This window comes from Berghia stephanieae, chromosome 1 (genome assembly GCF_034508935.2).
Source record: "Berghia stephanieae isolate SIO BIC M18660-M18661 chromosome 1, UCSD_Bste_1.3, whole genome shotgun sequence".
Taxonomy (NCBI): domain Eukaryota; kingdom Metazoa; phylum Mollusca; class Gastropoda; order Nudibranchia; family Aeolidiidae; genus Berghia; species Berghia stephanieae.
In genome coordinates this window covers 76506753-76527617 of record NC_088360.1, presented here as the reverse complement: position 1 = coordinate 76527617, position 20865 = coordinate 76506753, and the positions used below count along the sequence as shown (strand labels likewise).

Below are 20865 nucleotides of genomic sequence, written 5' to 3'. Positions count from 1 at the left end.
AAATGCCGAACTTGAAATAAAATAAATGAATCTTTAATGATAGAACCAAGGCAAGAAATCCTTTAATTTTACGAATCAGGTGGAAGCAGATTTTATTTGGATGAGAGCGACGTGTTATAAGTAAATCGTCCAGGATAAGAGTATATTATATTCAGAATCTCCGTAATCATCACCGATACATGTTTCCCTATTATTATTATTATTATTATTATTATTATTATTATTATTATTATTATTATTATTATTATTATTATTATTATTATTATTATTATTATTATTATTATTATTATTATTATTTTATATTATTATTATTATTTATTATTATTATTATTATTATTATTATTATTATTATTATTATTATTATTATTATTATTATTATATTATTATTATTATTATTATTATTATTATTATTATTATTATTATTATTATTGATATAATATTAATGATGATGATGATGATAATAATAATAATAATAATAATAATAATAATAATAATAATATAATAATAATAATAATAATAATAATAATAATAATAAATAATAATGATGATGATGATGATGATGATGATGATGATGAAGATGATGATGATGATGATGATGATGATGATGATGATGATGATGATGATGATGATGAAAATGAAAAATTAGTAGTAGGAGGAGGAGGAGGATGAGGAGAAGAAGAAGGAGTCTCTCTCTCCCCTCTCTCTCTCTCTCTCTCTCTCTCTCTCTCTCTCTCTCTCTCTCTCTCTCTCTCTCTCTCTCTCTCTCCTCAGCCTCCCCTCTAATACTAAGAGCTGGGTGGGGTTCCCGGCCTCCCATTAGTGGGCAGGGAGGTACTTGCTGTGTCTTCTATTCTCCTGTATCTGTTTTCCAATTGCTTTCTTCTTTGTCTTGAATGAGATTAATTAGTTTTGTCCTGACCGTGACCGAAATCCTTGGCTGGGAGGGAAAAGTCAAATGTGTAGTTAGTTTTGGGAGATGATATTTTTTTCCCTTATAAATAGTCTCTCTGTTCTGTACATCTGATTTGTAAACATTTGAGTGTGTTCCTCTTAGTGGGATCTTGTGCTGATGTCTGGGTGAAACATTTAGATAATCTAAAACTAAGTAGGCTACACTGATAGTGTGCTCTTGGAATCTACATCTGTTCTCTATTTGTACTTACTTTTTCCTCACGTCCTTCTATTTGCACATCTAAATGTAAATTTTTAATGGCACTATCTTCATGCAACTTCATATTATAACAGACTACCGTAAGTCTTATCTACGATTTACGTTATCTTGCTTTATATCAAGAATAAACGAAAATTCACACCAAAAAAATAAAAAAAAAAAAAAATAAAAAAAAAAAAAAAATAAAAAATAAAAAAAATAAAATAAGACATTGTTATATCTAGATACATAATATCGCCAAGGTTGATTTTAAATAATAGACATTATATCAATCACGAAAATGCAAGTTATAAAACACTGATCTTGTGACGCAACGACAATCGATAATGATAATCGAAGTGGGTAACCAGATTAGTTTACTCGCATTTTATTTCTTGTTTGTTAGCCATTAAATTTATTTTGTTGGTTTGGTTTTATGATTTAATTTAGCATTCTTAAGTATATGATAGCAAAAAAAGCGTATATTTATCTGGATACAAAGATAAGAAGAAGAAAACAAACAAAAACACAAAACAAAACAAAATAAAAGAAAAAAAAAGAAAACAAAATAAATCGACAACAAAACAAAAAGAAAACCAAACCAAAAATAAAAACAACAATACTAAACAAAAAAAATAAACAACCCCCCCCCCCCAAACAAACAAAAGACAAAAACAAAAGCGGAAAAGAAAGATAAATGAAATGAATGATAATAAAAATCCATATATTTTTGCTTTGAAATATTAATTCAACTGGCAAAACGTCAGTGTTTCATCACCAGGAACGGGTACTAACTAGTATCGAATTTAAGTGCTCCTGTCTCGTTGAAACGGCAGGTTATTCGATGGCGGCGATAATGTTCTCTCCAACCCTTCTGACCTAAATATTTTGTCTAATTTCTTTAGTTATTTTTACCATCTTCAAGAACCAGTCAATTCTCTTCCCCCGACGTGTCCGTATTTGCAGCTCTGATATCTGAACGCTGTTATGGACTTGCTCTAGTTTGAATACTGTTACAATGTAAACAATTTTGCGTTCGTTTGAGAGTATTACAACATTGAACCCAAAAACAATTATGTTATCAGACCTGAAAATAAGAACACGTTATCTTCTCCTCTCCATCAGTCATACAAAAATATAGAGAATTGAATTATGATAAACACATTCTTTTCTCCGCCCTCTTCCATTTCCCCATAAAGACAATAAAGAACTGATTTTTCAATATTCTTTCTTTGTGTAGGCTATAATGTAACATTCTTATCAAATTGAGAATTAATGGTTTTGTGTCGTCTGAGAAAATGAATCCTTTTATCTAGACGTCTATATCAATTTCCCCGTATTTTGAAAGGTAGCGGTTTGAAGAAGTTACGATATCTAATTGACAAAAAATTTTTTTGGGCACATAGGCTTCTTTTGTATTTATGTAATTTGTTTAAGTAATTTAGTATTCAAAAAATTGCTCTTAACAAGTACTCAATACTGATATGGATTGTGGCCCATCCATGTCGTGTCCTTCACACTTCACAACCAACTATAACTTTCATTTTCATTCATTTCATAACAATCTGTAGGTTCAGAGTAAGGTTTTCAGCTCCAAGACATACAAGTGTCATTATACCATCACCATGGCAAGTCGTGTGAATTCCCTTCTCAAAATTGGAAATGGTGTTTCTGCCATTGTCAAACGTTCCAGAGGAACCGTTGCTGCATGTATCCTTTGAAATTTGTTCCAGTTCCAGTCAGTGTTGGTGCCTGAAGCAAATTTCTGTTGTGGTTTGCCTCTCTTTCTTAGCTTCGATCTTAGTGATGATGAGATACTGTGTCTTCTATCCCCTTATATCTGTTTTCCAACATGCTTTCTGTCTTTGTCTTGGAATGAGATTACTTGGTTTTGTCCTGTCCCTGGCCGCTGTGATTATCCCCAGACACCTGTCTGGGGATAATGAAAATTCGTTATCCCCAGACACCTGTCTGGGGATAACCAAAATTCGCATGACTGGTTTAGTCGTCCGCCCTGGAAGTTTTACCAGAATCGACGTTGTGGGTTCAAATCCTGGTTCCGCCACTTTTTTTTTTTTTAATTATTTTTTTTTACATTCCGTCTTCTTTTTACAGAACAGTGCAAGGGATAAATGTCCCATCCATCCTCCCCCCAACTCTTTTTAAAAAAAACTCTCTACTCTCTCTCTCTCTCTCTCTCTCTCTCTCTTCTTAGTTCCTTTCTAGTTTCTAGCAAATTGTCATATTTGTCCCCACTCCGATCTCAAAAAGTGACTAAAAAGGATAAATAATTAAAAAGCAATTAAACAGAAATATTCAGAGAGCGACCAAATGGTCAGATAGAGGAGAAAAAAAACAATAATTTAAAAAAAAATAAAAACATTTTAAGAAATGGAACAAAAGGTCAAACAAAAAGGAGAAAAGAATAGACTCGCACAAAAAAAAAAAAGAAAAGAAAAGAAGACGGAATTTAAAAAAAAAGAAAAGAAAAGAAGACGGAATTTTTAAAAAAAAAAAAGAAGACGGAATTTAAAAAAAAAAAAAAGTGGCGGAACCAGGATTCGAACCCACAACGTCGATTCTGGTAAAACTTCCAGGGCAGACGACTAAACCATTCGGCCATGACACCCACTTCGAAGTCGACGCATATTGTGTATATGTAGTAACAACTGATTTAATGTTGGTTAATTTTATGTTTTTATAGATATTTTATTAACTTTCCTTATTTCTATGTGCATTCGGAAACATTCCATATTCTGGAATGTGGATAATTGTTTAAAAGAGCGGAGTTGCAAATATGTGTCTGGGGATAACGAAATTTGGTTATACCCAGACACCTGTCTGGGGATAATGACAGCTGTCCCTGGCCGGAGTCCTAGGGGAGGGAAGCAGTCAAAGTCAAATGCATTGTCATTGTTTTTGGGAGATGATATTTTTTTCCTTGTAAATCATCTCTCTGTCTCTGTTTTGTATTATTATGTTTGTTGTTTTCAATGTATAATGTAAGCATTTGAGTGTATTCCTCTTTGTTGGATTTTGTGCTTGTGTCCGGATGAGACTTATAGGTGATCTCAAACTAAGTACATTGGTGGTATGCTCTTGGAATCTACATCTGATCCCTATTTGTTCCCAGTTCCCCTATGTCTTAGTCTTACTTTTTCTTGGGTGCTTTAATTGTAATTCTAGAACTTCTTACTATCCCATTTTGTTCCATTTTACTGGCGCTGATATAACCTAAATGTGTTGTAAGCACCGTAAAACAATAACAACGCACTCAACACAACACTAGTGAAAACTCTCTTCTTAATTTTGTAAAAGATGGCAGAGAAAAGGAAATTGAATTGTCTCACTATCGACTCTTGACAGAGTTCACAATAATGGAGAACTATCATTATAATGTGACTATTATCAAGACCTCCCACATTTATTTCCCTCATATCCTCTGTAAAATACTCAACATGGAAAACTCGAAAACACAGAAATCTTGAACAAATAGGCCCGGTCCTGACTTGTTCGAGATTTCCGTGCTCGCATTATATATTATTATCATTATTATTATTATTATTATTATTATTATTATTATTATTATTATTATTATTATTATTATTATTATTATTATTATTATTTATTATTATTATTACTATTATTATTATCATTATTATTATTGTTATTTATTATTATTATTATTATTATTATTATTATTATTATTATTATTATATTATTATTATTATTTATTATTATTAAACTATAATTCCCTAAATATTTATGACTGAAGACAGTTAAGTGTCATCCAGTCTAAGTAGGACGTCTGTGTTTTAAGGACACTTTGTCATATAAAGTTTAACTAAATTTAACTATAATCTCAATGAATAAATTTTTCTTAATGGATTAATAGCACCAGCCTCGGATAGTAAAAGAGATCCTTCAGGACGCAAGATAACAGGTGAGATTTTTTTAGCATAGTTGCCAACCTTCATGGTAAAACCATAATTGTATGTATACTTTTGCATTTAAATGGCCTTCGATCATCACATCTTTATTGGTGTATATTATATTTGGTTTGTTATATTTGATTGCAGAGTATTTCATTTTCTTCTGCTGCATAATGAACTACCAATAATACTTTTTATCAATTTGAAAGAAATACTCAAAACATTTTTTTTTCTTTTTTATCCTGCCATCTACTATGAGGACACTCATTTTTTTTTTTTCATACTTTGTATCATCTTTTTAATATTTTATACACAAATTTTTGAGATTTGATTAGACTGGCTTTTACTTTTAGAATTATTTTGTTAGTACGATCTCCTTATCCCTACTTTTTTTTCACATAGCAAGCAAATTTCCATTATTTTTGTCTTATAAAAAGCTACATTTAACTGGCAAGATGCCTTCAATCTTGAAAGTTGTTTGACGGACGAGGAGAAAATGGTGAAGGATCAGTTTAAAGGATATTGCCAGGAACAGCTTATGCCAAGAATAATTGAAGCCAACAGACATCAGAGTGAGTGTTGTTTGAATAACAAGGTCCATATTCCAGAATCGTTAATGTTAATTTATGACTTTTTATTCTTCAACTAAAATGGATAACTTATTCCTATCATTTTGTAGTTGTGAGGAAAAGTTTTAATCAAAACATTTACACAAGTAAAGTTTATGCCATACAACTTTCCAAGAGAATCAAAGGTGTCCAGCAGAGGTTCAAATATTTGGGCCTGTTTGTTAAAACATTACAAGATGACAATTGAATGTTGATAATGTATTGTAAGCCTTAGAGGCCATCAGTTAATCTTTGAAACACACAGTGGGATTTCCTTCCCTAAAAATTTTAAACTAGGATCTGAAGAACAAGGGTTTTAATGATTTTTAGGGAAGTTTCGACAGTATACATTTCATTATCAGCATCTTCATTACATCACATTACAATCACATCTAATTATGCTTTTTTTCTTATTGATTGTCAGTTGGTTTTATGTTTTTTGTCATTTAACTTTTAACTAACATTAAAGAAACTGAAAGATAAATTAGAAATTTAGGTAGTTAAGAGCTTATAACTGACATAAGGCTCTGTCGTGAAACTTTTACAAATTATATGTTACTGTTTGTCTGACAGAGTTTGACAAGGGAATAATGAAAGAGATGGGGGAGCTTGGAGTGCTTGGCCCTACCATTGAAGGTTACGGCTGTGCTGGTTTGTCATCTGTTGGATATGGGCTTATCACAAGGGAACTTGAAAGGTATGATGCATTCTAAAATATTTGCCAACATTTTAGTATTATAGTTAGAATTTTCTTTTAGAATTGTCTGTATAGAGAGATGTCCTTGTTGAAACATTTCAGGACATTTATATGCTTTTTGATCATTTTTGAAATTTTTCTCCAGAGTGGACAGTGCATATAGATCAGCAATGAGTGTACAGTCTAGTTTGGTTATGTGGCCAATTTATGCCTACGGAACAGAGGCTCAGAAAGAAAAATATATACCTAAGCTTGGTAAGATATTTTCGGTATATGTTCTGTGCAGGGGTATGTGCTTGTGTGTTTGAGTGTGTGTGTGTGTGTGTGTGTGAGAGAGAGAGAGAGAGAGAGAGAGAGAGGGAGAGAGAGAGAGAGAGAGAGAGAGAGAGAGAGAGAGAGAGAGAAAGAGAGAGAGAGATTCATCAATATTTACTACTGAGTAAAGGAAGAAAGCCAAGACTTTAAAGTCTGGCGTCATGTGTCTTGACAAAAAGCCATAAGTCGAGTAAATAAATCAACCAATGTTTATTGCTGCTTTGTAATCAGATAAAAATGTTAGTGAAGTATATCTTATGGCTTGTAAGTGATGCTAGGACAGAAGGTTAATTATTTAAGATTTTATTTCATTTTATACTTAATTTTACGTTTGTATCAGCAATCAATGTATCGTCTTTGACTGAAACTGTCAGGAGAGAAGTAAAGCTACAGTTATGAAGAATTTCAAATTATGACTTTTATTTTGCAAATGTCTAAATCCATTTTATTTTGACATAAATTATTTCCAGCTCGAGGTGAATTGATCGGTTGCTTTGGTCTAACAGAGCCAAACCATGGCAGCAACCCAAGTGGAATGGAAACTAATGCCAAATATAACAGTGCAGAGAAGACCTTCACTTTAAATGGAACTAAGACTTGGTGAGAGTTTACAACAGTTCATGATCGAATCTTCCACCTGTCTTGTTGTTGTTGTTTTTATTGTTATGTTGTTGTTATTGTTGTTTGTGTTGTTGATGTGTTTTCTTCTTCTTCTTCTTCTTCTTCTTGCAGGTGGTTGGATGGGAGCATCACCCTTGAATCATATACCTATGATGTTCGCATGGGTGTACGATCCGATAGTGATGTCGTTTCTTCTTCTCTTTACTAGCCTATCCTGCTTCTTTGGTTTGTGATTGTATTTTTGACAGGGGATATTTTTTTTCCTGTAAATCCTCTGCTGTTTGTTCTTGGTTATTTATAATTTAGCTTATGATATCTTTAGGTTATGATTTTGATTGACATTTGTACTATTTTTGTTAGATTGCTTGTTTTTTTGTTTCAGCGGTCTCTCATATAACCTCAATTGTGTTGGAAGAGACCTAAAGCAACAAACAAACAAACTTCTTCTTCTTCTTCTTCTTCTTCTTCTTCTTCTTCTTCTTCTTCTTCTTCTTCTTCTTCTTCTTCTTCTTCTTCTTCTTCTTCTTCTTCTTCTTCTTCTTCTTCTTCTTCTTCTTTTTCTTCTTCTTCTTCTTCTTCTCTACCTCTTTTTCCTCCTCCTCCTCTTCTTCTTCTACTATTTCTCCCTCTTCTACCTCTTCTTTTTCTCCTTCCTTATCCTCTCCTCCTTTTCCTTCTTCGTTCTCATTGGTGTTAATTACATATATTGATTTTATATTGTAATTCAGGATCACAAACTCACCAATTGCTGATGTTTTTGTGGTTTGGGCAAAGTCACAGGAACATGGTGGGAAAATAAAAGGATTCATCCTTGAGAAAGGAATGAAGGGTCTCAGCGGGCCCAAGATTGAAGGAAAATTTTCTCTGCGGGCCAGTGACACTGGACAGATTGTTATGGAAGATGTGGTGGTACCAGAAGAAAATTTGATGCCAAATGTTGCTGGGTTGTCGGTAAATATATTTGTATTGTTGTTCACAGGGAAAAAAAACTATTGAAATTTTCAGGGTGTCCATAAAGTCTGGGCAGAAAAGTGTAATGTATGCTTTCTATAAATATCAATTTTATTTCATTGTGATGTAAAGGAATAGTATATTCACAAGTGATCTCTTCTTCAGTGTGAGAAAAGTATAATTTGGCCAATATCCATCAATGGAAAAATAGAAATAGACGCTGAAATCCTACATGTACCTAGACTCTGTGGGCACCCTGTGGAATCCCAGAGGCTCCTACCCTTCCCCTTTTCGCGGAATCATTCTGCTTAATTGGTCTACATCCCGTGATTCCGCTTTCAATGCAAAAATTCCGCTTTTCAATCAAGAAAAATAATTTTAAAATGTTAGCTATGGTTTATTTCGTCATCATCCTCTATGGTCAATCAACACACATTTTGTGTGTCTGACTATTCCCCTCATAGTCTGTGCAGTTGATGTCAGATAATATTATATTTTAGGGAGGGGGTGGGGGGAGTCAATGACCGAAGTATTATTATTATTGTTGGCTCCATAATGTGAGGTAAATGACCTAGTAATATTATATGTTGGCTCCAATCGGTAGTATTATTGAGTAGACTTCTTTCCCTATTTAATTTTAGCCCTGTGTATTTGTGTGTGTGTGTGTGTGTGTGTGTGTGTGTGTGTGTGTGTGTGTGTGTGTGTGTGCATGCGCCAGCACGCGCATTTGTTTGATTAGGTGTGTGTTGGGAGGGGGTCCTGACAAGGTTAAATAAATCCAACCATTTAATGATTTGCTCTGAGACTGCCAGGGCCTGTGTCCTCTATTATTATTTGACCCCCTTTTTAGTCTTTAAACAATTTGCAGATTTGTAAACATTTTATATTGTATCATTTGAGGACTTAGGATTATCTATTACATTATCTGTAGCAAATCATGTCGTAGTTAATATTAGTAAGTTGATTCCGCTTTTTGGTCTCAAATTCCGCTTTTTATGTACTATGATTCAGTTTTGGGGCTATTGGGGGTAGGAGCCTCTGGAATCCTATAATATATGACTGATTTCAGTTTATCATTTCTTGTCTGTGCAATATCCTGTATTGTAATAACTGTTTATGCTCATCCATTCTTTTTAAAAAATGGGGTTGGGGGTCAACATTGTTCCACACAGTCAATGTTCAATTTTTATCATCGAGTACAGAATTACTGTCAAATCAAAAACTTACAAAAACTATTTTTTACAGTCTGATTTATGAGTTGCTTGCAGACCTCTTGTAATGTCAGCCTAAGTCTATAACTAGTTGACTCAAACGTACTACTCAGTCCTAAATTGACCGTTGCAAGTATAATTGATTCTATTCCACACAATTCTAGCACATCCGCAACAAAAGTGATGACTTAATTTTATATCTCTCTTGAAACTATTAAGTAATAATAATCTCATCTGCAACAAAAAATGATGTAAATTAGTAGTCACTCAGAGTCGTTGGGCCCATAGAGCTGGAGCTATTGCAAAGTACTTTCCAACAAATCTAACAGACTCAGCTGCACAGGGGGATCAGAAAAAATCTCAACTGCATCTGGGATCGATCAGGGTCCCTTTCCTTGTGAAGGGAGTGCTCTACCAATTGAGCTATCGAGACACCCAACAAAAAATGATGACGTAATTTTAAAACTCTGTTGATACTCTCAAGTAATAATAATCTATCTATTCTTTTAAAAAAATAGGTTTGGGGGTCAACATTGTTCCGTTCGACTGAGCCAATGTTAAATTTTTATTATCGAGCGGAGAATTACTGTCAATCTAAAAATGAAAAAAATGTTTTTTTTTACAGATTGATATACGAGTAACTTGCCAACCTTTCTTAAATTAAGGGTAATTCTATAACCTGTTGACTCGAAACAGATTTGTCTTGATCTATGTTTATTTCCACAATGCAGTAGTATAATAAGTATATGAGATGACTGCCTGTTTGTAATAGCTTTTATTTCTCTGCAAATATTCTGGGTTCTCCACTGGCAAAAGAAAAAGATTCATGTATTCTTTGCCATTTGATTTGTGTAATCATAATTTTTGGATTTGTGTAATCTTAATACGTATCTTAATGCATTTTAAAAATATATATTAAAAGGAGAGTTTGGTTGCTTAAAAACTATTTAAAAAAGAAAATTGAGCTTTTTATATAGCACAATATCCACTAAACGTTCACAAAGCGCTTTACAAGGGGCCAACAGCAACATTTAACATGTAGAATGGGACATGACGCCTTTAGGCGATATTACAATTTTTCTGGACAGAGACAATGCTGTTAACAGCCTGGTACTCATTTTACACCTGAGTATGGTGAGAGAATATGAGTAAAGAGCCTTCTCCAAGGACTCAATTATACACCGAGCGAGGCTCGAACCCAGGACCTTCTGATCCAAAAGCGAGTGTCATACCACTAGACCACATAGCCGCACTCAGGAGTATTTTTTAATCATGTTAAGGGCAAATAAATTTATTTGTAATGCTATTTATAGATACTAGTGCTTAGCCAAAATGCTCATAACATTTGCCAGCCGGAAATAATGAACCAACACACAAAACTATGAATTTAGTTCAGTATGAACTACTCATAGAAATTGCTGGCTAAAAACAATTGGAAAGACCTGAGTGACGTCAACTTCATTATTGGAAGCTAGGATTCATGATATTTCTCCCCCGCAGTAACACTTCAACATTGGTTTACTCAAGTTCACCATAGTTGACAACTGAACAAATTTGTTCGATTTGCCATTTATATGAAGTCGAAAAAGTTAACCCTAATTTTAAAACTGCATTTCTATTTATTGCCAAATCTCTTGTAGATACATTTATCGTAATGCAGCACTATGGCATTGCTATGAGTTGTATGTGACACTTTAATCAAAATAATTGTTAAATCTCATTCAAAGGGTCCTTTTGGTTGTCTGAACAATGCAAGATATGGAATTGCCTGGGGTGCCTTAGGTGCTGCAGAGTTCTGTTTGGAGGCAGCCAGACAATATACACTTGACAGGTAAATAGAATTAGATTTTACGAGGTCTGTTTTCAAGTTTCTTTCTTATCCCTGTAAATTGGACAACTGTTAACATACAAGCATTAACATTTTAAGGAATCATAGATATACTACTAAAATGATTATCAACTTTTTATTATTTAATGTGATATAAGTGGGAATATATTGCAATCAGAAATTTAAATTGTTTACTGTTGAATTACACTGAGTTATTATTCCTTTTTTTTCTCCAACAGAATTCAGTTCGGCAAACCTTTGGCTAAAAATCAGTTAATTCAGAAGAAAATGGCTGACATGTTAACAGAAATTTCAATTGGCTTGTTTTCATGTCTTCAAGTTGGTCGCCTCAAGGATTTGGGAATGTAAGCCACACTCGTATATTTGTGTCTGGAATTTCCAAATATTTACATCTAAATGATACTGTATTTAATCCTGTATTTTGTTTGAATATTTTTCTAATCCCATCGTCCATCCTAATATTGTGATTGGGTCTAAAGAGGAAAGGAAAATAATACCATTAACCAGCTCTCAGTGTAAAACTGGTTTCATTTTATTCCTGAGTTCTCAAACTATTTAAGACCAGACTTTCGAAATCAGTCGTTAAAATGATCAGGGAAATTTAGAGAAAAGGCTTAGGCTTAAATTTAGGCTTAACTTAAATGATTAAACTTGATAAAGGTATTGATATATTTATCCTATAAATTTCTATCAACTTCAAAAATAAGTCATTGGCCATTCTTTAATTCTCATTCATGGCCATTTCAAATGTGACTGAATTGATTATATTTATCAATATTGCTCTTTTAAAATTTTTATTACAAAAATTAAAAAAAATCTTTTGACACTTCTTCAAGGTACGGCTGATCTTATATGATTTAATTTGTCTTTCTTAATCTTATAATGTTATTTCACTTCCTTTTCATCTTCTATAAATCCTATAAAGGGCTACTCCAGAGATGATTTCTTTGATCAAACGTAATTCCTGTGGCAAAGCCTTGGACATTGCTAGGAATGCTAGAGACATGTTGGGTGGTAATGGCATTTGTGATGAATATCACATTATCCGACATGTCATGAATCTTGAATCTGTCAACACTTATGAAGGTGAGATGAAAAATTTAAGTGGTAAATCATAATGCTAAGAGTTCAATTACCGTTTTGGAGATGATTATCCATTTTCCTTCCTGTCTTTAATCTCTCAACATGTCAGGCCAGAGCATTTTTCTTTCTTTATTTATTTAAAAAAAACTGTGGTTCTATGCTAAGAGCACAATAATAATAATAATAATAATAATAATAATAATATAATAATAATAATAATAATAATAATAATAATAATATAATATTATATAAGCTATATCCCTTTAGAAAAATGCTCTTGGTGTGTTTATAGGAATATAAGTTCACACTCATATACAAAAAGTCACGAATTGTTTACTTTTTGAAAAAGGTTTGAGAAACAGATTTTTAAATTCAGGTCTTTAAGGTTTTAAAACAGATTTTGAGAGATGAATGTTTTAGGCCCGATGGTAACTGTCTGATTTTTGGGACTTCCAATTTGCAGGAGTCGCTTGAAGATTGTAGCTGTCTAGTTAGTCCTTAAACATATCCATGATATTTTAGAGGTCCTTTTAATACATTTTAAAATATTAGCTACAGCCTTATACCTGACCTATTCTGTGGGGAATCCAATGTAGATGGTGGAAAAAGGTGCTGCTCATTTCATCTCTTTTGTAGGAGAAGTGCAGTGCTGAATAAAGTGATTGCAATTTAGAGAGGAATAATGACCTGACATGCAAGTGGCATGTCTAGATTATTAGAAATCATTAACGTTACTTATTCTCTTGAGATGAGAAAGTAATTTCGTTTTATAATTTTTAGTGTGGAATCGCATTGACAAGGATAATGCTAAGATTTTAAATTTTTTTTTATGCTTTTCAATCTTTATGCTCTTTTTATGCCCCCTCATACACCCCTTCCACATTTTCTTTTCATCTTGATTTCTTTTTACTCACTTCCTACTATCAATCATTGCTTCTTTCATCATCTTTGATATTAATCACTATTTCAGGCACACATGATATTCATGCCCTCATCCTCGGAAGGGCCATCACTGGTCTACAAGCATTCACAAGTGACTAATGTGTGGCTAACTTATTTTGAGAAATGATTGAACAAGGACCAAAACAGGGGGCTGTCGATTGAAGAAAGCAATATTGATTACAATTCGGATTTAACGTTGAAAGAACTACTTATGTTCCCTTTCAATTTGGTATGATGACATTATTCAGTGCAGTCAATCTAAATGAATCTCACATATAAAGGCTTACCAGTCAGTGTGAAATAATGCATTTCAATATATACAGTTTTGCCCAAAATGATTGAATTTGAGAAAATGTACAAAATTGTGGACAGACGATATAAAGCTTATAGTGGCGTCAGCCACTGAAATTGTTTGGTTAATTTGTATTTTGAGACATTCAAGGAATGAGGAATGATGCATTTGGAGTAGCAGGACAAGTCTTTAGCTTTCTTGCCCTCTGCCCATTTGTGAATCTGATTCATCCTCTATGTAATGGCATCTATTTGTGAAATAGCTGTTGGATCATGCTTTTTGAAATAGAAATATGCTATTTAAATTTTTGTTTAATTTTTTTTTTTTTTCAACACATGGAGAAATTATTCTCTGTTCTGGGGTAGGTTATAAAAAAATGAAGTTACATGTTGACTGTTGGACTGCTATTCTATTATATTTGGAATCTAGCATGTGATCAAAGAATACAACATTATGCGTTACCGGAAAATGGACCAACACAGTATTTTAACAATTTTTTTTCTTAATTAAATTATAATCAGTAAGTTTGTTGTCTTTTACTTATTATAGTTGTTTTTATCAAGAGTAAAATGTTTGTCTTAGAGCCTCTAAGGTTTGAATGCCTTGTACCCGGTTAAAACCCTTACATAATGATTATATGTACCAGTGACATAAACAAGTTCTAACATTTCTCAAACAAATGCAATTTGTACACTGAACAGAAAAAGGGGGGTTGGGGGGGGGGGGGGTATTATGATAATGGTGATTATGATATTGTCTCATTTTGTACCATATTGGTGACATATACAAATATGTATTTCTCTTTGGAGCAAATAAGTAATACATGTGTCGTAAGTCGAAACAATCTCACCCCCGCCCCCCAAAACCAGAAATCCTCTGTCTTAAAAAAAATAATTTGATGTTGTATTTGTGACCCACGACCTCGATCTGGTAATGTGTCTTTGTGAGGCTGGTAACAAAAGGTGAATTTAGATTGGTTTGAAATGACCAGACCTAAATTTTTTTAGTTCGATTGTCTTTAAGACACTCTAATTCTCTCTTCATAATAAAGCCCCAATTGATTTTCCCAAGCCTCCTATTTCAAGCTATAAAATTAATTTTGAGCATCTAAATCACTGTGACATAATACCATTTTGAGATAATTGGTCTCATTTCATGTTCATAAGGAGACCACCAAAATATCCATAGATCTATGTTGAATGAGATGCGCTGTTACGTATTTCATTTAATCATGTTGCCATATTTTATTTTTTTGTAAATATACAATCGCAATTAATTTACTCTTAAATTTATACCAGTCATTTTGAGAGGTTTATTTTTATCTTTAACATATTCTGTAAACACTCTTAACATCAACATTTTTAGCCTAAGGATATTTATTTGGTTGCTTTCTAGACTTGGTAGGGTCTTTTTGAATTCCCAAGATGGGCCTTTGAGATAAACTATTGTTGTATTTTATAGCCCTTATCTGCCTCCTTATCTATTTTTTTTCATCCATGTGGGCTTCTGTTCCTGTGTTGGAATGAGATTATCTGGTCTTGACCGAGTTTTGGCTGGGTTCCCAAGCTTGGAGTGGTACAGTCAGAAGTACGCTAAGTTTATGGGAGGAGATATATATTTTTTCCCATGTAAATCATCTCATCATCTTATCATCATATATGATTATAATAATGGCTAGTTATCTATTCTGTAAGCATTTGACATTATACCTGTCCTGTACCCGTGTCTGGATGGGGCAGACCAGACATTATGGAAAGATTGCTTTTGGGATCCACTTCTTTTACCCTTTTGTCTTACTCTTTTCTTTAATAGGGATGATTTACAGACAGTGTATCACTAAAATCTTTTGACTTCCCATCACCTGGCGCTGATATAACCTAAATGTGTTGCAAGCGCCGTAAAACCCTTAAAAACAAAAAAACAAAACTTCCCATCACCTTTCTTTTTACCAGCACTAAAATGACAGTTACGCACCGAAGTGCCGTAAAACAGACTTCTTAAAAGAAAATAAACATGCTTCTTCAAAACCTTTATCTTTGACTACAAAGACTCGAGTTAGATGTATTTTCAAAAGAATATTTCACCAAGCAAAAGATAAAAATTAATAATAATAATAATGCTGAAAACTTATATAGCGCTATAACTTCCGAGACACCAGACTCTAAGCGCTTAAATTACAAATTACTTTGGCTGAAACATACTCATTCACACACATACACACACACACACACACACACACACACACACAGCACACAAAATAGAAACAAAAATTAATGTATATATTATTCAGAGATGAATACTCTTTTTGTAAATGTACTGTTTTACTTTGTGAGATACGTTGTGAATAGTTATGATGAATTTGTTGAATGAAATAAAATATAAAAGCTCAAATTCAGTCTTTTGTCATTGTTCTCGTGATACTTGCTTGCTCCTTTTTTTGTTTGTTTTGTTTTGTTTTCTTTGTGTATTTTGATACTTCATTCTCCCATGGTGGGCAGGGAGGCAACTGTTGTGTTCTCTCCCCCTATATTTCCTTTTCCAGATTGCTTTTGTTTTTGTCTTGGTTTTTGACTTGGCCCTGGCCTGTGTTATTGGCTGAGAGGGAAACAATCAAATTATAGTATTGTTTTGAGAAATTATCGCCCCCCCCCCCCCCCTTGAAAATCATCTCTCTTTTGTTCTGTCTTTGTTTTATTTTGAATATATTTTATTTACATTTGAACGTATTCCTCTTAGAGTATATTGGATGAGGAGTGTTCTCAAACTAAGTACACGGTTGTGGTGTGCTCTTGGAATCTTCTGTTTCCTGTTTGAACCATATCCCTTTTGTCTGACTTTCCCTTATGTACTTTTCATTGTAAATCTAGAATGCTTTCTGGGTGGGATTCCTGACCTCCCATAGTGGGCAGGGAGGTACTTAGTGTCTTTTCTATTCCCCTATATCTGTTTTCCAACTTGCCTTCTGTCTTCGTCTTGGCATGAGATTACTTAGTTTTGTCCTGGTCCCAGACTGGGAGGGAAACAATCATATGTATAGTCAGTTTTGAGAGATGATATTTCTTTCTTTGTAAATCATCTCACTATTACTATTATGTACTGTATTATTTTTTCTTTTTCATTTATAATGATATGTGGGGACCTGTGCTTGTGTCTGGATAAGACTTATAGGTGATCTCAAACTAAGAACACTGATAGTTTGCTCTTGGAGTATACATCTGTATCTTATTTTAACCCTTCCTCTTTGTCTTACTTTTTCTCGTGTGCTTTCAATTGTAAATCTATATTTGACTATCCAATTTTCTTCCCTTTTTCACTGGCGATGAAATGGCCTAGATGTGTGGCAAGCCCTTAAAAGCAAACAAACTAAAATGTTTTGACTCCCATTTTCTTCCTCTTTACTGTTGCCTTAAAACCCTTTAAAAAAAATCCTTCATTGTGGTGGATGTTGCATATTTTATAAACTGTGGTGAAATCTGCTTTTATGAACTTATTCTCTTTGTTTTATTCTTATTCGACACCTGTGACCCCGGAGTGTGTTACGCACTCACTTCTGGGTGGGGTCTTTGACCTCCTATGGGCAGGATTACTTAGTTTTGTTCTTGCCCTGACCGGAGTCCTTGACTGGGAGGGAAAGTCAAATGTATAGCTATAGTTTTGGGAGATGGTATTTTTTGTCAAGTAAATCATCTCTCTGTTATGCACTGTATTATTTTTGTTCACATATTATATATGATTTTTAAACATTTGAGTGTATTCCTCTTAGTGGGGACTTGTGCTTATGTCAGGATGAGACTTATAGGTGATGTCAAACTAAGTACATTGACAGTGTGCTCCTGGAATCTCCATGTTTCCTATTTGGACCAATTCCCCTTTGTCTTACCTTTACTTAAGTGCTTTCATTGTAAATCTAGAACTTTTTACAATCCCAATTTTTCCCCTTTTTACTGGCACTGATATGACCTTAATGTGTTGCAAGCACCATAAAACCCTTTAAAACAAACTGCTGCTGAGAGTGCATCTTTAAAAAAATGTGTATATACAAGTGAACAATTATTCCATAGTATCTCAATGTAAGCAGGAGAAGAGGATCAAATTACTACGGAAATGCTCAAAGCTGATGGCAAATTCACCCCACTTAAAATAATATTTGAAGATATGCTGAGAAAGTGCCAACCGAATGAAGCACAGGTCTTATAGTAAAACTTCCCAAAAAGGGTAACCTTTCTGAATGCGGAAATTGGAGTGGAATAATGCTCCTCTCAATCACAAAGTCTCCAGCAGGATACTCCTAAACCGAATGTATCCAAGTATACAACCACAATTAAGAAAAAATCAGGCAGGCTTTGGGAAAGGACAGTTTTGTTCCGACCATATTTTCTCATTAAGGCAAATAATTGAACAGACCAATGAATGGAAAGCAACTTCATATGCAAATTTCTTAGACTTTGAAAAAGCATTGGACAGCATTCATACTTGGCACTATGGAACATCATGACACTAAGGTCTGCCTCAAAAGATAGTAAACATTGTAAAAATAATATAACTTCAAGGTAAAAGTAATTTGCGAACAAGGACTCTTAGAAAACTTTTAAATAGAGACTGGTGTAAAACTGGGCTATGTGTTATCCCCAGTTCTCTTCCTGTTGGCACTCGACTGGGTGATGAAAGAATCAATGAATGGGACCAAAACAGGAATCAGATGGCATTTTTCAGAGATGTTGGAAGATCTGGATTTTGCAGACGACATTGCGTTCTCTTCAATCTTCATTTCAGGTAATATATACAAAAAACACAGAAGTTCGCCCCCTGAAAATAGACACATAGTCAAAACAAAGGCATTCAGAAAAAATTCGAAACAAAAAGAACCCATCAAACTATTGGGAGATAAGATAGAAAACCAGGATGAAATTTTCTTTCTTGGAGCTAAAATGTCTGAAGATGGGGACTCAATAAAGGAAATAAATGAAAGGTTAAAAAAAGCCCGTAAAACTTTTGCCACCCTAAACAAACTTTGGAATGCAACGAACATTTTGACAAAAACAAAGATGCATTTATTCAACAGTAATGCATTATCAGTTTTTTATATGGAGCTGAATCTTGGAAATCAACAAAAATCGTTTGTTGCAAATAAGATATTTTCCAAAACAAATGTCTATGAAAAATCTTTCACATTTTTTGCCCCAACAAAATATCAACTAAAGATCTACAAAAAGCTGACCCCCGTTTCTGAAATAGTCAAATAAAAAAGATGGAGATGGATTGACAATGTTTGTCGGATGAAGGAGGGAGGAATCTCGTAAACAACGCTCAGATGAACACCGCAGGGTAATCGCAATAGGGGAAAACCACTAGAGGCTTGAACAAAATCGGTGGAAAGAGAGATAACATCCTTCGGTTGGACCTTGGGTGAGGTTTGGAAGCTGGCGGAAGACAGAAGTCACTGGAGCTCCTTACTGCCGACCATATGTTTATAAAACACCTAAGGGGAGTAAGTAAGTGTAGCACTCTTGCTATTATTTTCCTGAAAAATTGTCGAAACTTGACATAAGAAGAAACGGTTCCTTTCCATTGAGAAAATTGACAAAATAAATAAATCAAAGAATGGAATGAGTAAAGTCTTGGGAATAATAAACCCAAATAATAGTATTGATATTATATCAAACAAGGTTGATGAAGTCTTTAAAAATCAGATGCGCATCCTTTTTTCCACTGTCCTTGCTTAACAGACAACAATCTAAAATGTTTTGTATGATCATAGTAGTATTAGCCACTTTTCTTCTCGAAAAACCCGAGCCTTAATGTTTTTAAATGCTTTGGTAAGTGTTGCCCGTACAGTATCGATAAAATGTTCTGTTACTGTCACGTTGATCGTCTCAATCGGCACACTTTTCGTTGGTAGGGATGGGCACTTATCGACACTTGGGACTTATCTACTTAACTGTCAACTAAGCTAGATTAGTATCGATACGAGTTCATTATTTTACTTGCTTGCCTTGCGCTAATGTGATCTCTCAGTGCTTTTGAAAATGTTTTGAAGTTTATAAGAGCATCAAAATAATACTAATCAGACGAGTTATTTTTAAAGGAATAGTTTTATCGATTTATACCATTTTATAAAGCAGTAAAGTTAGGTGCCCCAAACGTAAACAATAACAAGTTGCTAGTGATTTCCGTTAGGGACCGGAATAATTTACGCACAATATAGGTCTCCCAATTTTGTAGTTTGAGTTGTAGGCAATACACTTTCAGTATTGAAAATATGTTTACATAAAATCTAACAGTTGCAGAAATAATAATATAAGGCTAAATTATTATGAAAATCAGGCTCCGAATAATTCTCGTTTTGTTCACACCAGCGCAATAATTTGCTCTGGTCTAAAAATAGATAGACTGTAACTTTTGATAAATTTTAGAAAATTTTACCTTTTGTTCCATAAAATATCCATATCTAGACATTATTTGATGCATGATCGAGTATTTATGAATATGTGTTTCTTTTGCCACCTAACAGCCAAATTTTAAAGGTTATTTTTTTCTATTATTTACATTGGAACGTGAGCTGTCAAGACAGGAACATGTGGTTTGCCACGTGCTTCTCGACCTTTGTTTACGTTTGGGGCACCTAACTTTACTGCTTTATAAAGGCCCATTTACTTACCGTAATAAAACCCGAGTACATATCAATCAACGCCCATCCTCACTCGTTGGTTAGAAACGGCAGTTGTTTAAAGATGTCTGACCCAGCAGCTCCCATTACGAATAAATTTGGTCGGCAACTGTTTACACACAGTACGCCGAGGTAACTATCATTTTTTTCTCTTCATGCAAATTGTTATGTGTCGTAACGGTTAAGATTGTATCACATATCTCGCCGTCATGTGAGACCACCTAAGAAGGCGACTTAGACTCGATTCGGGCCTCTTCGCTCATTGAATAGATACAGATGAGTAAAGTCCAGTAAAGTATAATAATAATACCGTCAGAGTCAGATATTTAAAAAAAAGAGTTTCTAATTAGTAAACACAACTGAAAAGGCATTGAAAAGTTATAACGATATAATTCTGTTGTATGTAGGTTAAACGGTTCAAGAATTATACTCATGACATGGACAGAATGATGATAAAAGACAAATTATAGTATAGAATAAAACCGCAATGATGTATTTGTTCCTGTTCCGAGTAAGAGACTCTGAAAATCTCCCAAACAAGCCTTCA

At 33.7% G+C, this 20865-nt stretch overlaps 2 protein-coding genes across 2 annotated transcripts in view; both read left to right on the top strand.

Moving 5' to 3' along the window:
- Positions 1 to 2608: 2608 nt before the first annotated feature.
- Positions 2609 to 16042, top strand: LOC144957408 (glutaryl-CoA dehydrogenase, mitochondrial-like). Its single transcript, XM_078888693.1, has 11 exons — positions 2609 to 2860; positions 5046 to 5093; positions 5520 to 5654; positions 6264 to 6387; positions 6533 to 6642; positions 7173 to 7302; positions 8052 to 8274; positions 11213 to 11316; positions 11553 to 11678; positions 12260 to 12420; positions 13388 to 16042. The coding sequence occupies exons 1-11, from the start codon at positions 2776 to 2778 to the stop codon at positions 13456 to 13458; spliced, it is 1317 nt and encodes a 438-aa protein (XP_078744819.1). The 5' UTR covers positions 2609 to 2775; the 3' UTR covers positions 13459 to 16042.
- Positions 16043 to 20298: 4256 nt separating this feature from the next.
- LOC144957387 (uncharacterized) overlaps positions 20299 to 20865 on the top strand; it is a 5887-nt gene continuing 5320 nt past the window's right edge. Inside the window, exon 1 of the mRNA XM_078888649.1 lies at positions 20299 to 20450. Coding sequence (XP_078744775.1) covers positions 20383 to 20450 — 68 coding nt within the window. The 5' untranslated portion in view covers positions 20299 to 20382. The remainder of the gene's footprint in view (positions 20451 to 20865) is intronic.